At 27.2% G+C, this 15,293-nt stretch overlaps 3 protein-coding genes across 8 annotated transcripts; 2 read left to right on the top strand and 1 right to left on the bottom strand.

Annotated features, from left to right (window-relative positions):
* Window positions 1–2,366: 2,366 nt before the first annotated feature.
* TH1 (negative elongation factor complex member TH1) lies at window positions 2,367–8,552 on the bottom strand. Of its 3 annotated transcripts, none has more exons than XM_025217451.2 (8): window positions 8,090–8,552; window positions 6,501–7,476; window positions 5,748–6,000; window positions 5,450–5,660; window positions 5,228–5,368; window positions 5,002–5,128; window positions 4,861–4,916; window positions 2,367–2,656 (listed from the first exon to the last, which is right to left on the bottom strand). In XM_025217451.2, the coding sequence occupies exons 2-7, from the start codon at window positions 7,474–7,476 to the stop codon at window positions 4,882–4,884; spliced, it is 1,743 nt and encodes a 580-aa protein (XP_025073236.2). In that variant the 5' UTR covers window positions 8,090–8,552; the 3' UTR covers window positions 2,367–2,656; window positions 4,861–4,881. The 3 variants fall into 3 exon arrangements, with proteins under 3 accessions (XP_025073236.2, XP_088932230.1, XP_011631810.2); XM_089076104.1 differs by lacking the exon at window positions 2,367–2,656 and adding an exon at window positions 4,034–4,483; XM_011633508.3 differs by lacking the exon at window positions 2,367–2,656 and having other exon boundaries at window positions 4,034–4,916.
* LOC105423665 (protein stunted) lies at window positions 3,484–4,832 on the top strand. 2 transcript variants are annotated; one of them, XM_011633506.3, is made up of 4 exons: window positions 3,484–3,643; window positions 3,902–4,032; window positions 4,282–4,307; window positions 4,709–4,832. In XM_011633506.3, the coding sequence occupies exons 1-3, from the start codon at window positions 3,615–3,617 to the stop codon at window positions 4,293–4,295; spliced, it is 174 nt and encodes a 57-aa protein (XP_011631808.1). In that variant the 5' UTR covers window positions 3,484–3,614; the 3' UTR covers window positions 4,296–4,307; window positions 4,709–4,832. The 2 variants fall into 2 exon arrangements, with proteins under 2 accessions (XP_011631808.1, XP_011631809.1); XM_011633507.3 differs by lacking the exon at window positions 4,282–4,307.
* A 238-nt stretch (window positions 8,553–8,790) lies between the features above and the next one.
* Window positions 8,791–13,348, top strand: LOC105423679 (putative RNA-binding protein 19). Of its 3 annotated transcripts, none has more exons than XM_089076101.1 (12): window positions 8,791–9,104; window positions 9,374–9,435; window positions 9,525–9,729; window positions 9,824–10,032; window positions 10,119–10,284; window positions 10,517–10,801; window positions 10,868–12,006; window positions 12,081–12,283; window positions 12,350–12,466; window positions 12,569–12,674; window positions 12,848–12,971; window positions 13,070–13,348. In XM_089076101.1, exons 2-12 carry the CDS (start codon window positions 9,400–9,402, stop codon window positions 13,138–13,140), a joined length of 2,661 nt encoding a protein of 886 aa, XP_088932227.1. In that variant the 5' UTR covers window positions 8,791–9,104; window positions 9,374–9,399; the 3' UTR covers window positions 13,141–13,348. The 3 variants fall into 3 exon arrangements, with proteins under 3 accessions (XP_088932227.1, XP_088932226.1, XP_088932228.1); XM_089076100.1 differs by having other exon boundaries at window positions 8,791–9,087; XM_089076102.1 differs by lacking the exon at window positions 8,791–9,104 and adding an exon at window positions 9,111–9,303.
* The last annotated feature ends 1,945 nt before the right edge of the window (window positions 13,349–15,293 follow it).

Raw genomic sequence — 15,293 nt, forward strand, 5'->3', positions numbered from 1 at the left:
TATATAATATATTTAAAATCTAAATAAAATATTCGGCATTATTCGCAAATATTATATTACTACATAATATACAAGTTACAAAAGATAATTATTGTAAACACACATTTACACATATTTCATGGTGATTATTTAATATTTAATGTTGTTGCAAAAATTAATGTAATTTATATTATTCCAATCAATAATTAATACTTATTTTATAATAGCTAAATATCTATATCTGTATGATACACTTTCACGAATACATATTTTTAAAATAATTTTTTTAAATGCATTTTAAAATAGATTATTGTATGCAAATAATCAAAACAAAAATAATTCCAATCTATGAAATCAGTATATAAAACGATAGAGATTCTTATAAACAAGCGGATGTAATCTTCATGTAATAAATTTGTAATAAATATCAATAAAATTTGTAATAAATATCAATAAAAAATATTCTCTCTCTCTCTCTCTCTCTCTCTCTCTCTCTCTCTCTCTCTCTCTCTCTCTCTCTCTCTCTCTCCTTCCTCCCCCTTTTCTTTGTTTCTCTTTTACCACATATAGAAATTAAATTATATTAGTAAATAATAGTTCTATTGTATTCGCGGCAGGTGCATACATGCCTATTGATCGGCAGTTTTATCGCAATCGACGTTCTTTTTCTCATCACTTAAGGTTATTGTTCCACGAAATGTAATATTGTCGTCCGAGAGAAAAGGATGGATTGTGATTACATAACGTAGTCATATGTCGCATTTGTGAAGGTGCGAGAATGCCATGAGCATCGACAAAGCAATCTTATTTCGCAAAAGAGTGCTGCGCAAAAATATGTTTTTAAATACATATTACCCGATTTTCTATATATAATTAGATATAATATATATAATATATAATAAGATATAATTGTATATAATTATATATAACATATCAAATATAAAATATAATTATATATAAAAATATATAATTACATATAAAATAATAGTTATATGTGATTATGTATAGATATATATAAATATATGTATAATATTTAATTAAATATATTCATATATAATTATATATTTTTATATGAGAACACATTTTATATATAAAATTATGTATAGAAATTATATATAAAAAATTTTTTTCTTGGGTCTGCACGACAATATATATCATTTGACATTTTTATTAATTATGCTTTGAAATATAACATTCAATTAATTGTTATTAATAATTAATATACATTAAAATATCAATAAATGTTCAATACAGATCTATCGTGTCTGTGTATATTGTATTTTAAATAATTTAGAAAAAAATAGAAAAATTAATTATTGAACAAAGTCAGAGAAAAGATAAAAAAATTATTTAAAAAAAAATTGTTCTTGAAAAAATATCTTTTCATTGTTATGTTATAATCTATTAAATTTGTTATTTATTTCATATTATGCAAGACAAATATAGTGTTCTTTTATAACCAATGACAGGGCGGAAGAACCATGACCTACTTGTTTAAAATTGAAACTTCGATCGATAATTTGTAATTCCAACAATAAATTTTTTATACCTTACCATTACATCGTCGCGCTATTCAACGGGAAATAAAATTTATCGGTAACTGCAACGAAAAACTTTGTTAGCGATAGAAGAAACAGTTGTCAACAAAACTTATCATAGGAAACTCTATTTGTGGAAATTTTATTTGTATAAAATTAGCGATAATTAGGAGACTATGAAACGTCAAAAGTATTCGCAACGCTTGAACACTACCTTGAAAAAAACATGAATCGCGTTATCGCCATGACAGAAAGCATAATTTATACGATGGAAAGGAATAAGAGTCACGCATGTGTAATGCAAAACCGACAAAATAATATACACCAAATTATAGAGAACCTGTTAGATGATAATTATATAAATAAGTAGGATACAGATAAGAAAGTGTGCAATAACTAATTTGAATAATACATAATTGCACGCTTAAGCAGGTGTGCAAAACTATGAATTTAACATTTTGTAAATTTTCGTCAATAAAAAATACTAAAATATCTAAATATATTGTTAAAATATTATATTTTAGATACAATAAAATTTCATGTTCGACCTAAAATAACGATAAATCATGATTAAAAAATTTAGGAATTTGCATTATTATTTCACATGCATGAATTTATGCGATATTAGCTTCATTGTGTTTGAAATATGCTATTAAGCAAATTTTTCCTACTGTCCTTATATTTTTATATTTATCACCTATATAATAATTTGTTATTATTACAGTATTATCATGTTTTTTTTTTAAATAATATTACATACAGTGTGGCTCGTAAAATTTATTAGCATTCTTTATCATAACTTGTGCAGATTTTCAAATAATTAAAAAAGTGTTTAAAAAATAAATTAACTTATTTTTTTCACATAAATTCACTAAATTTATTTCATTATATTCTTAGGATTACATTTTGATTCTAATGAATCAATTTTTTTCTTATTCAATAGAATGATAATTTTTCTTTTTTAATATATTTTGTCTAAATTGTCTAAATTATTTGATACAAATGTTATAAATAATGATTTATACGTACACAATATAAGCTTACTTATCCATTTATCTCATTTCCGTGATATCGCTACGCATCATAAATATTTTTCTTTGTCCAGCCTGCACTTTTTGTACAAGAAGCCTTCTTGTCACCTGTACAAAATATTAAATTTATTAGCGATCTGGCGCATTCATTTCATCTTGATTATTTACTAGCAGCTATTAATCCATCATATTAATCAATGCAGGGGAGATTGTCGCTACAACAATGACAATAAATTTCTCGCATTCACTTTGAATTTTATTCGCCAAATTCTCTCCCACTATTCCCCTCCATTGTTTGGTAATTTGGTTGTATTCATAAAATATTAATATTATATTGATGCAATATATTAATGGTATATTAAAGTTAAATAATGTATTATGTGAAATTATATATTTGCGCTTTATTAGGTGTGAAATTTAATATTGCACGCGCCAGCATGATATTCTTTTATTTCTGACGTGAATAAATGTTAAAAACTTCTGTCTGCATCGTAGACTTTTTATCAATTCTAAATATAACTATTCAATTACGCAATGTACCTTTCCATGGAAAAAATAAATCTGTTTCGATGCGAGTAAGAATTCGAGAGTGCAAGCAACACGTAACTTTTAAATTAAAATTATTGAAGACCAATTACTAAATCCTTATTACTTATGCGCGCATGCGCAATAAGGATTCCTGCATTTTCATTGAAACATTGAAAGATAGCGGTTGACTTAACAAATTTTCTTAACTACCAATGAGAAGAGAACTCATGTAAACGAACATTGAATATATTCTCTGTAGCTGCACCATAATACACGTTACATAAACTATATATTTCCAACGCTGACTGAATTTGGAACATAGCAATAATAATACATAATTCTTTTTTAATTTTAATTAAATTTTTTTATACATTTACAAAATAATTATGTCCGACAAAAATCAATTCTTTTTTCCGAGATTTGCTATACACATATAAACAAAGTTCTTTTATTGGCTTATCAAGTGGCGCTACGGTCGCGTATCATCTGCGGCTCGGATTCTTCTTGTGTGTCCTGTGAAATATAGATAAGAGCGAAAATGTCAGCGTGGAGACAAGCGGGATTAAAGTAAAGAGATCAATTATCATCGTCGTATCTCATATTTCATATTCTTGACATTCCTTTCCTCGCATGTGTATCAAATGCAAAAAATCATTTGTCAAAATAGTTATGTAATCAGACTTTTTCTGATTATTCTGATTATTAAAAAGCATAGAAATTCATTTTAATTCGATTTCAATCATTACTTATTAGTAACGAAACATTTTTACAATCGCAAAATATATATAAATAGATATATATTAATTTACTTTTTTCTTATTACAGTTACATCAATTATTCTCAGATCGCAGCTAGGTTAGTCAGGCAGGCTTTGAAAGCTGACTTTAGAGCAGAAGCTATTAAACGTGATGAAGTCAATGTGAAATTTACTCAATGGAAGGATGGAAAACCCATCAGTATGTATACTCTCGAATTTATTATTGCACTCTCGGTTCATGTTACCAAAGCAGGTTGATATTCCGTGCAGTTTATTATATTCCGTTTATATAATTTTATCATTCTATATCTATTTCTACATCTTTATCTTTCTATATCTTCTAATTTTATTTTTATAGCATTACAGAAATTTTATAAAATATTCTCTTATAGAATCTATATTTATTCTTCTTTTATGCTTTCATTACATATACAATGTTTTGTTACAGCTGAAAAGATGTGATCATAATGATCAGTAAGTGAGCGTCATGTCTTTAGCGAGATATTTTTTGTTTTGATAGAATGCCTCTAATACTTTTGCTTTTTTTATTTGATTATTGTATATATAATACAATGAGTGATCCATTTCCTTTTACTGTATATAAAAGCATGTAATAATTATGTTTTCGTTATTATATTTATACTTGATTTCTGCAACAAACATTTTGGCATAAAAGAAATGAGCTTATAGCTAAATGTGACATTTGCTCTTTGTGCCATAATATAAATTGTTTGAGTATCAAATTTCAGATTAACAATAATTAAAATTAATCTTTAAAGCCACTTAACATCTTCATTTTTACATGTGGTTCTTACAAGTTTCGTCCTTTTTAAAATTTAATGACAATTATATATGTACAAATATTTTTGTTACAGAAAATGCCTAGATGACAATATCACAGATGGATGCAGAATTCATCCAATACATATTTATAACCATAAGTTATGTATGAAGATTTCTATCTCCATGTAAAATAAAAATAATCTCTTCGCACTATCACTCTTTTTTTTTCTTCAATTTGACCTACCTGTGATTAATTTTTATGGCGTCATCTTACCATGGGATAGTGTGTGTTGCAGTACACTAAAAAAAGATGTATGTTTTATATATATGAACAAAAGTCCACTTCCACCAGATAATTCCATCAGATTTTTTTGATTATACTCACCAATAAATTCTGAAACTAGATCGCTTTCATTCTCTCCACGCACTCCAGTAATCTCTTCACTGTTTACCATCGGCAAAAATAATTGTACAAATTCAGCAGTATATGGAGGAGCTATTGCTTCCAATACCTATAATATTGTAAATATTTATATATTTAATTTATTATATAATAAAATATTGATACAATATACTGATAAGATTATTGGAAAAACAGCAAAATAATTTACTTCGGTAACAAAATATCTAATTAAAGATATATCTGTATCTCCACGTTGCCAACATTGCTTAATGTAGCACACAACAGGTACTACACAGCTTCTACTTAATAAATTCACCATTCTGTCAATCAACATCTTTTTCATTTCCAACTATATGAAAAAAATTATTCATTTAAAATATCAACAGGTCTTTATCTTATAACTTAATTTTGCCATTTGAAATATACTTACTTGTACAAGTATTTCTAATTCATCTTGTTTGCTTTCAAACAATTGTACAAGTAATCTTAATATTTTTGGATGCAATAAAGGATGGCAAACAACAACTTCGTCTAACAAAGCCAAATGCACAGGACAATGTTCTGTACATAATTTGAAGTATGATGGTTCAGTCACAGTACATTCTACCCATCGTATTATACCCACGCTTACGACAGGAAATCTATAATAAACAAATTTATTAAACATTTTTCTTTATATAAGATATTAAAAATATATTTAAAAAATTATCAAAAATCAATTCTTATACCGTATGCATTGATATAAAGTATGTAACTCTGCTATTAGCTCAGTTGATCCTTTGTTTATATTACATATATTATGTACTTTCTCAATTGCCTGGATGGTCGTTTTTAACTCATCTTTATTAATTTTACGAGTGTTATTTTTCTTAGGAGCTGTTTCACATACACTCGCTGCATAAGCTAATAAATGTATATATTTTGATTTATGTTCCTGATTTATCTTTACCCCAGGTTTAAAAAGGGCATCAACAAGTAATTCTGTAAAAAAAAATACAAAATTATTATTGCCAATAGAAATGATTTTTTGGAATAAATAAAATTAAGTGTCAGCATTTGTCATAGAAAAGCTAGCAATCCTAAAACTCTCTATGTAAAAAATGTTAATTGAAAAAATATTATTTTATTATAATAAAAACAAAAATCAAAGGCAAATTTCAAAATAATTCGATATGTCAATAATGTTTATAATGTGATGCACAATTTTATAGAATTGGCTTATATTTTATAAGTTTCAGATTCAATCTCAATCCTTATTCCATGTAAACATACCTTGGTTTTTTATAAAAGATTTTAAGATTATAAATAAAAAAGTTAATGATTTGTAATCAGTTTTGAGAATTCATATAACATTAGTATATATGACTTCCATTATAAATTATAATTAACTTAAATAAATAACTTTGATTTAGTAAGAATCAAAATGAGAAGAAGAAAGGAAATCAAATTTCTTATTATCTTTAACAATTTTACTAATTTACCTAAAAATTGTGGATTACGCAACAGTTCAATAGGAGGGGGTTCCGGTGCAGAATAATTCCTAAATAAGACTGAAATATCAGCGGGATTTAAGGTGTTTCTTGATAACATAGATGCCAGTGCCTGACATGCTCCAGGACTACTAGCAGCACCATTCAAAGCCATTGTTATCGGAGTGACATCATGTCGATTTTGTTGCGCACACTTAGTAATTTCTTGAGAGAGTCTTTTCATCATGAAACCTCCACGAGATTCTTGTGCAAGTATTTGCAACAAAACCTGACTGTACACATAGGTATGCTGACCGTGACATACCATTTTTGCACATTCTTGTATACTGGATTGCCAATTTTCTGTATTTTGAAGAAATCCAGCAATTGCAGTCTTCAACACACGTGAGAAAACTTCAATTTGTTGAGCTGCAGTCGAAATACTTGTAATTTCGCCTTGGAATCCAGCATCAGATATAAGTTTGATAGTAAAATTTAACATTAAACAATCTGGGTATTCCTCCGCAAGTCTGTAAATGAGAGATCGCCAAGTTGGATGTTGTATCATTTCAGTCAACCAGGCAGGAGTTTCACCCTCTTCCGTAAAAATCTTATCTGCTTTCTTAGGATCAAAATTTTTAAGAATCATGTCCTTCAAATTGTTTTCTACCATTGCCTGTACATCAGTGACTTTCACTCCGGCAAGAATCAGCCATTCTGCAAGAAGATTTGCTGTCTGTGCACAAGCTGTATAATTCTTCGACAACAATTCTATAACTTGTTCAGGATTTCCTCCAGCTTGAAAGTATCTCTTAAGTTGAGCAAAAATACCAGGTTCCATTATATAATCAGCTGTCTTAAATTTATCCAAGCATTCATTCAATACTTCCTGTGGATTATCAAATGTATCTTCTCCACTGCACTCATCTGTGCTTCGATTCATCTCATCTCCCCAACCACTTCGATCATCATCGTAATCAGTCTCCATCTATATATTAATTGTATCAGCCGTTAATATAAACATATATACATAATATATACATATTACATTGCATAACTTTCCAAAATTTCCAAATGTATCAGGAGCAAATATTCAAGCATATTTGTTGTCTTAAATGATATAATTTACATAAAATTAAAGAAACCAGAAAGAAATCCATAATTTTTATCATTAAAAAACTATATTTCAAATAACTTTTTTTCATAATTTATTCTAAAATGCAATTTCTTTTGTTATTTCTTTTGTTATATTTTTCTCCTATTAATATTTCATTAACACATTTATAATATAAATTCAAAAGGTTAATTTAAAGTTTTAGCTTCCTTTTTTCTCAATATTTATCAAATCTAATCTCTTATAGTAATCATTGTTTAAGTAATCAGTGTCACTTGTAATGTGCGTGCTATATATTCAAAAGTAATATTGTGAAACGTTTAAATATAAAAAAATTGTAATTTGTAATTATAAACAAGAAAGATCGTAATTCATAAAATATGTTTATACAAATTCTTTATTTCTAAATGTATCACAATGTTCCAAATAATAAAACATTTTTTATTAGATATTACCAATAAATCGAAGAACACTTTCAGTTACAAACCTTTCTCAAGTAATACAGCTAACAGTTCAAATCGGATCTTCCTGTCACGGGGAAGCGGCGTAAAAAGATGTAATTTAGATTAATTGAAAATCTTCAATTTCTAACCATTTATATTGCACTTCGATATTTTTTTCCGAGCACTTCAGATGGTCAAAAAACTTTTTCGTAATATATTTTTGGTAAAGGCGGAAAAACTCGTTTATATAAACTGATAAACTTTCTTCCTTTGGACGAAATTTCACGTAGTCAACATCTGACCTGAGCTAATCGTGATGGTAAATTTGTAGTCAAATCCAGACTGCGTTTCCGATATTCATTGCCAGTACTGAAAATCTACAATATACGTTATCTGAACTATATATTTTCAGTACTGGTAGTAAATATTGGAACGCAGCCTCGAATTAAGTCGGCTCGAGAAGATTTCGTTGTATCCCTGCGTTTAGAAATAATACCTAAATGCATCAGGATTATTTTATCCTCGTTTAACATTCGATGAACAACAAGGATAAAATGATACGTCTAATATATTTCTGAACGCAGTCTAGAGTATCGATCATGTAACTTTTTCCCTAGGTCAGAAACATGAGAAGTGAAAATTTTTATTATTAAAAATAATGAAAAAAACTGTCACTTTTTATCATTTTAATTAGTACCGTTTAATGCTACAGATACTTAAAAGTATTTTTTGATTGATCAATTGATACAATTCTTTATATTGGTTAATCAAACTGTTCGAAGCATTTGTAATGCTAAATGGACTGCAACCAATCATCCTGATTCTTTCACAAATTACAAATGCATTATGTCCCCTTTGGATGGCCATATGTGGATCGGACATGTTTGCCTCCACGGAAGTTTTTATTGTCACGCATTTTTGGTTATCACTCGCATAACTATTTTCTTTTTTATTAATTATTTTTTCATTTCGAATTGGCCACGGTCTGTGTTGACTCCGCGATCAGAAAAGAATAAGAAGAATATAGAAACGCATTCACGTGGTTAGGAAACATAACCGGTATTTCCACGTGTGCTCATATTAAGTCTTATGTCCACGACGCTAGAAATTGATCCGAGATCTCGAATGAGAAGAGAATTGATTAATTGCGTTTGACTAATTCGACCAATTAACCAATACAAATTGATTTCGTCCGAGATTTCAGACCGATTTTTAACATCGTGGACATAAGGCTTTATAATTTTTTTGTGTAAAAAAAGTATCGTAATTACATGTCTCGTAATCCAGAATTTATATTTGTAAACATAGGTGAAAAAATTGTTTTTTAGATACAAAAAATTATTGGCATTACAAGATGTCTCGTCTAATGGTTAAAAATTTGCCGAAGAATGTATGTAATGACATTTATGTTTATTCTGATATTTTTTTATTTAACATAATTGCTGCAAAGTTATATAGTTTTTTTTTTATTTTACATAGGTGACAGATACCAAATTAAAAGAATTGTTTAGCGAAAAGGGTATTGTAACCGATGTCCAGCTGAAATATACGAAAGAGGGCAAATTTCGACGATTTGCATTCATTGGTTACAAAACCGAAGAACAAGCAAAATTGGCGCAGTCTTATTTTGATCAAACGTTCATTGATACTTGTAAAATATCTGTTGAACATTGTGCAAATTTAGGTACTTTTTGTAATTACATAGATAATTATATAATAATAATATAATTTATATAATAATAAAGTTAACATTTTTGTAAACATGATATATATTTTAGGTGATTCTTCGAAACCAAGATCTTGGAGCAAATATGCAAGTGATAGTTCTTACAACAAAGCTCATACAATTCAGGATATTAAGTCAAAGGAAAAATCAGTAAATTTGACAGAAAAGAATGAGGAAAGTAAAAACAAAAGTGATAGAAAAAAGGAAAAGAAACAGGCAAACAAAAAAGAGAATGATGAAGTTAAGAAAGCACTTGAGAAGGTTTGTTAAACATTTTTCTGATTTTTCTAATTAATATTCTTTATTGATTAGAAGAAAGTTATTTTTTTATGTTATGTTGGATTTAGCACAAGGATGATCCTCAATTTATGGAATTTCTTGAAAAACATACTGGTAAAAATATAGAAGCAATTTTCAGAAAAAATAATAATGATGTACCAATGGAAATTAATGAGGAGTCTCAAGATGACAAGTCTCAGAATGAAGAAGATTCTGAATCTAAAGAAAATAAAGGTGAAATTTTTTTTTATTTTTTGTGAATTATATTTTTTAATAAAAATTTTTCATTTTTAATAAAATTCAAACTAAACTTAATAAATATAATATTTAATCGAACCAATACTCTGTGAGTTCTAGTTGATATATTCTTTTTTTAAATATTTTTTTTTTAATATTTTATTTCAAGTATTGCAATTTGTATTTCTTATAAAGTAAGAGAGAATATAATATGGCTATGTTATTTTAGAAAAAGTAGTATCCTCAAGTAGTAAGGATAAACCTGATTGGTTATATAAAAGTGGAATAAAATATCTGACAAAAAATGTATCAAAGCATGGTCCATTAACGTTCTATACTGTAAAACTACGAGGACTTGCATATAAACATACGAAAAAACATATCAAACAATTCTTTCATCCTATAAAACCGAAATCTATACGAATCCCACCGAAAATTAAAGGTATAGCTTACGTGGGATTCAAAACAGAACAAATCATGAAGAAAGCCCTTATGAAAAACAAAAGTTTTTTAGGTAAAAGAAATTAAGTATGACGTAAAGTATTTAGCTTTTATTTAAATGTATTTTTTATTTATACAGATGGGAAACAAATATTTGTGTCCAAATATGAACAAAAAGAAGAAATTAAATCTGATAAAGATGTATGTAATGAGATTAATATTAAATGGAAGAAACAAGAAGAGACTTTACAAGATGAAGAGAGTATAGCAGAATCTGGAAGAATGTTTATTAGAAATTTGACATATACAACTACGGAGGATGATATCAGAAAACTATTCGAGAAATATGGTCCTTTATCAGAAGTGAATTTACCTATTGATAAAGTGACTAGAAAACCAAAAGGATTTGGCACAATAACATTTCTGATGCCAGAACATGCTGTAAAAGCTTACAACGAGTTGGATGGTTCTGTATTAGATGGTAGAATGTTACATATTCTTCCCGGAAAAATGAAAGCTTCCTTGGAAAATACAGAAAATTTAACTTATAAACAAAAGAAGGAATTGCAGAACAAGATGACCGCAGGTTTATCACATAATTGGAACACCTTATTTCTTGGTCAAAATGCTGTGGCAGATGCTGTCGCAAAACGCTACAATACGACAAAAGAAAAATTGTTGGAAGATGGCTCGACTGGTGGTATGAGCGCCGCGGTAAAATTAGCATTAGGAGAAACACAATTGGTGCAAGATACAAAAGCCTTTTTAGAGGAAAATGGCGTGTGTTTGGATGCATTTAATCAAGAACCAAAGAAAAGATCAAATACTATAATTTTAGTGAAAAATTTACCAGCTGAAACAAAACCAAGCGAACTCCGAGAAATGTTTGTCAAGCATGGTGAACTTGCGCGTATTGTAATGCCACCGGCAGGCATAACAGCATTAGTTGAATTTCTGGAGCCATCGGAAGCACGTAAAGCTTTCCATGCGTTGGTTTACAAAAGATACAAACATTTACCTTTGTATTTGGAGTGGGCGCCAGATAATAGTTTTACTATTCCTGTATCTAAGACTGACGCTGAAAGAAATAAAAAGAAATCTGCAAGTTTAGAAGTTAAAGAGGGCGTAACAACAAAAGAATCTGAAGACAATAATATACGTAATAATAACGTAGGAAATAATATACGTAATAATGAAAATAACGAACCACCTGAATCAGACACAACACTTTTTGTAAAAAATATCAATTTTTCAACTACAGAAGAACAGTTGAAAGATGTAATTAAAAATTATTATTGTTGCTTTCTTTGCATTATTGCTTTCTTTGTAATAATAGATTTTTATATTTTTAGTATTTTGGTAAATGCGGTCCTCTCCATTATGTCACAATAGCGACTAAAAAAGATCCGGAAAATCCCGCTAAAAAACTGTCTATGGGATATGGATTTGTTAGATACAAAAGAAAGCTTGACGCAGATCGTGCATTAAAAACATTACAGATGTCGGTTCTTGATGGGAAGAGTTTGGAATTGAAACGATCTGAGAGAACTTTAATGTATGTTATTTGTAATTTATTTTATTAAAATACAAAGAATTTTTTTATAATTATGAGATTTTTTAGGTCTGATGTCAAAACAACGAGAAAGAAGGCTAAAATCACCGAACAAACTGGAACCAAAATTTTAGTACGAAATATACCTTTTCAAGCAACTCTTCAGGAAGTGACGGAATTATTCAAGTATGTACATATATTTTATCATATATTTATATAACATAATTATATAACATAATCCAACATAATTTATATAACATATAATCCAACATAATTGTTATTTTGCAGATCGTATGGTGAGTTGAAGGCCGTACGATTGCCGAAAAAATTAGTTGGCACTGAAAAACACAGAGGATTTGCCTTCATTGAATATTATACTAAAACAGATGCAAAGGTAAATGATGCATATCTAATATCTGAAGAATTTAATTTTCCACTTAATAAAGTTAATATAGCTTACATTATCTAAAAATATAACTTATCTAAGAATTATCATAATAACTATTTTATTAATTTTAATTTATATTTATATTTTTTAAATCTATTATAATCTATATTTTTTTGTAGAAAGCATTTAAAGCTCTGTGTCAAAGTACACATCTATACGGTCGTAGATGTGTACTTGAATGGGCGCAAATGGAGGATAATATTGAAGATATTCGAAAACGTGCCACAAAACACTTCTACCAAGGTAATTTATTTTTTACATCTATTAAAAAGTCATTTATATTTACTAATATAATAGAAAATCGTATGATATTGAAAATTTTATTTTTAATTTTTTTTCAGAAAATTCGACAAAAAGATTTAAAAAATCCACATTAGATCCCGAAGTAGGTCTTGAATTAAATTCAGTTTAGGAATGGAAGAAAAATTATTAGAGGAAAGATTGGAGTGTTGTGTGTACACACACACACACACACACACACATACACATACACACACACACGTACATATGTATATATTTTATAAAATATTTAATTCTCTTATGGACTGTACATAAATTTATGATAATGTTATAAATAATATTTGCATTATATACTATCAAATAAATACATTTTGAATTTATGAAGTGTTATACAACTTTGACTTATTTTGATTTTCTTTTTTGTTTTATTTTGGTTTTTAATTTTAATTTTTTGATTGATTATAAGATGGAAAATTTCTGGAGAGTTGAAAAATTTATTATTTTATACTTAATTAATATGTTCAAGAAATTTGTTATGACAATATTAAAACCCAATCTACTAATAAATTATAGGTACAATCTACAATAAGTATTATTTAAAACTTTAACCGTAAAATGTTGACTAATTACAATTGAATGTGAGGAGAATAATCGACTATATTTCGACTATAATTCGATTATGTCAAATTTAGTTAGAACAAATAGTTCTTTCATTAGTTTTTAAGTATATTAGTCTTCTTAATTATATATTATATTACCCATATAACACATAATATAATAGCAATCACAACAATATCATTCTTCATAGGATCATACTATAATAGCATGAATTTGCTAAAATATTACAAAGATATTACAGGAATATTAAAATGCCTGCCCAAATAAGTTATAACATGATGGTGACATATCACAATTGTATTATTGTAAACATTGTAACGAGAAATTAAATCAATTTACATATCTTCACATTATAAATATATAGCAGTTGCATTATTTATAACTCCTCAAGGAATTATCACATGAAATACTAATAACTTAGCTAAGATATAAATATTATACTATGTAGTTTAAGTTGTGCTAAGTTGAGATATTTATTTAATTTTTGTGGACATTGTTGATATAGATTGTTGTTATTAATTTGTCATGTTAATTTTTATATGATAGATGCGTTAAAAATTTGAGCATTTTGTATCTTGCTTTATTAATTAATTTGGAATTTCTATCATTTTGTTTTAAATAAGTTAAATGACAAAAATAATAAACATTGACTGTTACGTCTTTCTTCCTTTCTGAATAATTGATTAGGTTCCCGAAAAATCATTCTTCTCTCGTTTCTGATAAAAATGCCAACAAATATCTTATCAATTTTATCATTATTATTTCGTGTACTTGTGTTTTTTAAAAACTGATTTAGCTTTCATTATTATGATGTACATAATATATATACATTATTATGTGTACTTTAATTTAATGTGTAATTTAAGTTGCTACAGTCTAATTTATTACGTAATATAAATTACATAGAGCTGCGGTTTTACAAAAATTGTGAAATTAATAATGAAAATTTATTAAGTCTAAACAAATGTTTTTCTCTGTATATAAAAATATGAATGAGGAAAAGAATCAATATGTATTGTATTATTAATATAAATTATTATGCATGTATATTACAGTATTAATTACAGACATTAATAATAATAATATATAAATCTCGAATATTTTAATCTACCATATATTATATTATATAAAAAAAATAATTGTTTATTGAATTTTTTATCTTTATTATCAATATTAACGATATGATTGCGAATACCCGTTTTTAATTTCGTTCTATAGTTATATAAAAATGGAAACAGAATTTTAAAAGAAATATTTATATATCGATGATATCAAAACTCATTTCTGGCTTGAGCTGTACTTCAGATTTTTGTTTCTAATTATCTTTTTTCTTCTAATCTTAAGAGTGTATGTTATTATGAGGCAATATTCCAACTCACTTATCAATCGGTACTTTCTATTTAATTGCCAATTTTTACTGATAAAAATTTGGACTGGTTCTTTTGAAGCACTAAAATATATATATATATATATATATATATATATTTATATATTTATAAATATATTATTTATAAATATTTATTTATAAAGTTACAAATTATTATTATATCTGAAGCTATTGCAATCTGACCTATTATACGCTATAAGTTACATAGAATTGCAGTTTTGCAGGAACTGCGGATAATTCACTTGACTATTAAACTGAGCCAAATAGCATTGTGTTTCGAAATCTTTCTACTTTAGAATAGATCAAATCGTTCGTCCTTA

Source organism: Pogonomyrmex barbatus, unplaced genomic scaffold (assembly GCF_055798465.1).
Source record: "Pogonomyrmex barbatus isolate J1 unplaced genomic scaffold, ASM5579846v1 scaffold2, whole genome shotgun sequence".
NCBI lineage: Eukaryota > Metazoa > Arthropoda > Insecta > Hymenoptera > Formicidae > Pogonomyrmex > Pogonomyrmex barbatus.

Coding starts and splice junctions, on each gene's coding strand:
- LOC105423665 (XM_011633506.3), top strand. CDS start 3,615: ATGTCAGCGTGGAGACAAGCGGGATTAAA. Junction 3,644..3,901: donor TGGAGACAAGCGGGATTAAA/GTAAAGAGATCA, acceptor TTCTTATTACAG/TTACATCAATTATTCTCAGA.
- TH1 (XM_025217451.2), bottom strand. CDS start 7,476: ATGGAGACTGATTACGATGATGATCGAAGTGGTTGGGGAGATGAGATG. Junction 6,001..6,500: donor GCGTAATCCACAATTTTTAG/GTAAATTAGTAA, acceptor TTTTTTTTACAG/AATTACTTGTTGATGCCCTT. Junction 5,129..5,227: donor TTAGATATTTTGTTACCGAA/GTAAATTATTTT, acceptor ACAATATTATAG/GTATTGGAAGCAATAGCTCC.
- LOC105423679 (XM_089076100.1), top strand. CDS start 8,892: ATGTCCCCTTTGGATGGCCATATGTGGATCGGACATGTTTGCCTCCAC. Junction 9,436..9,524: donor TTAAAAATTTGCCGAAGAAT/GTATGTAATGAC, acceptor TATTTTACATAG/GTGACAGATACCAAATTAAA. Junction 10,033..10,118: donor TTAAGAAAGCACTTGAGAAG/GTTTGTTAAACA, acceptor TGTTGGATTTAG/CACAAGGATGATCCTCAATT.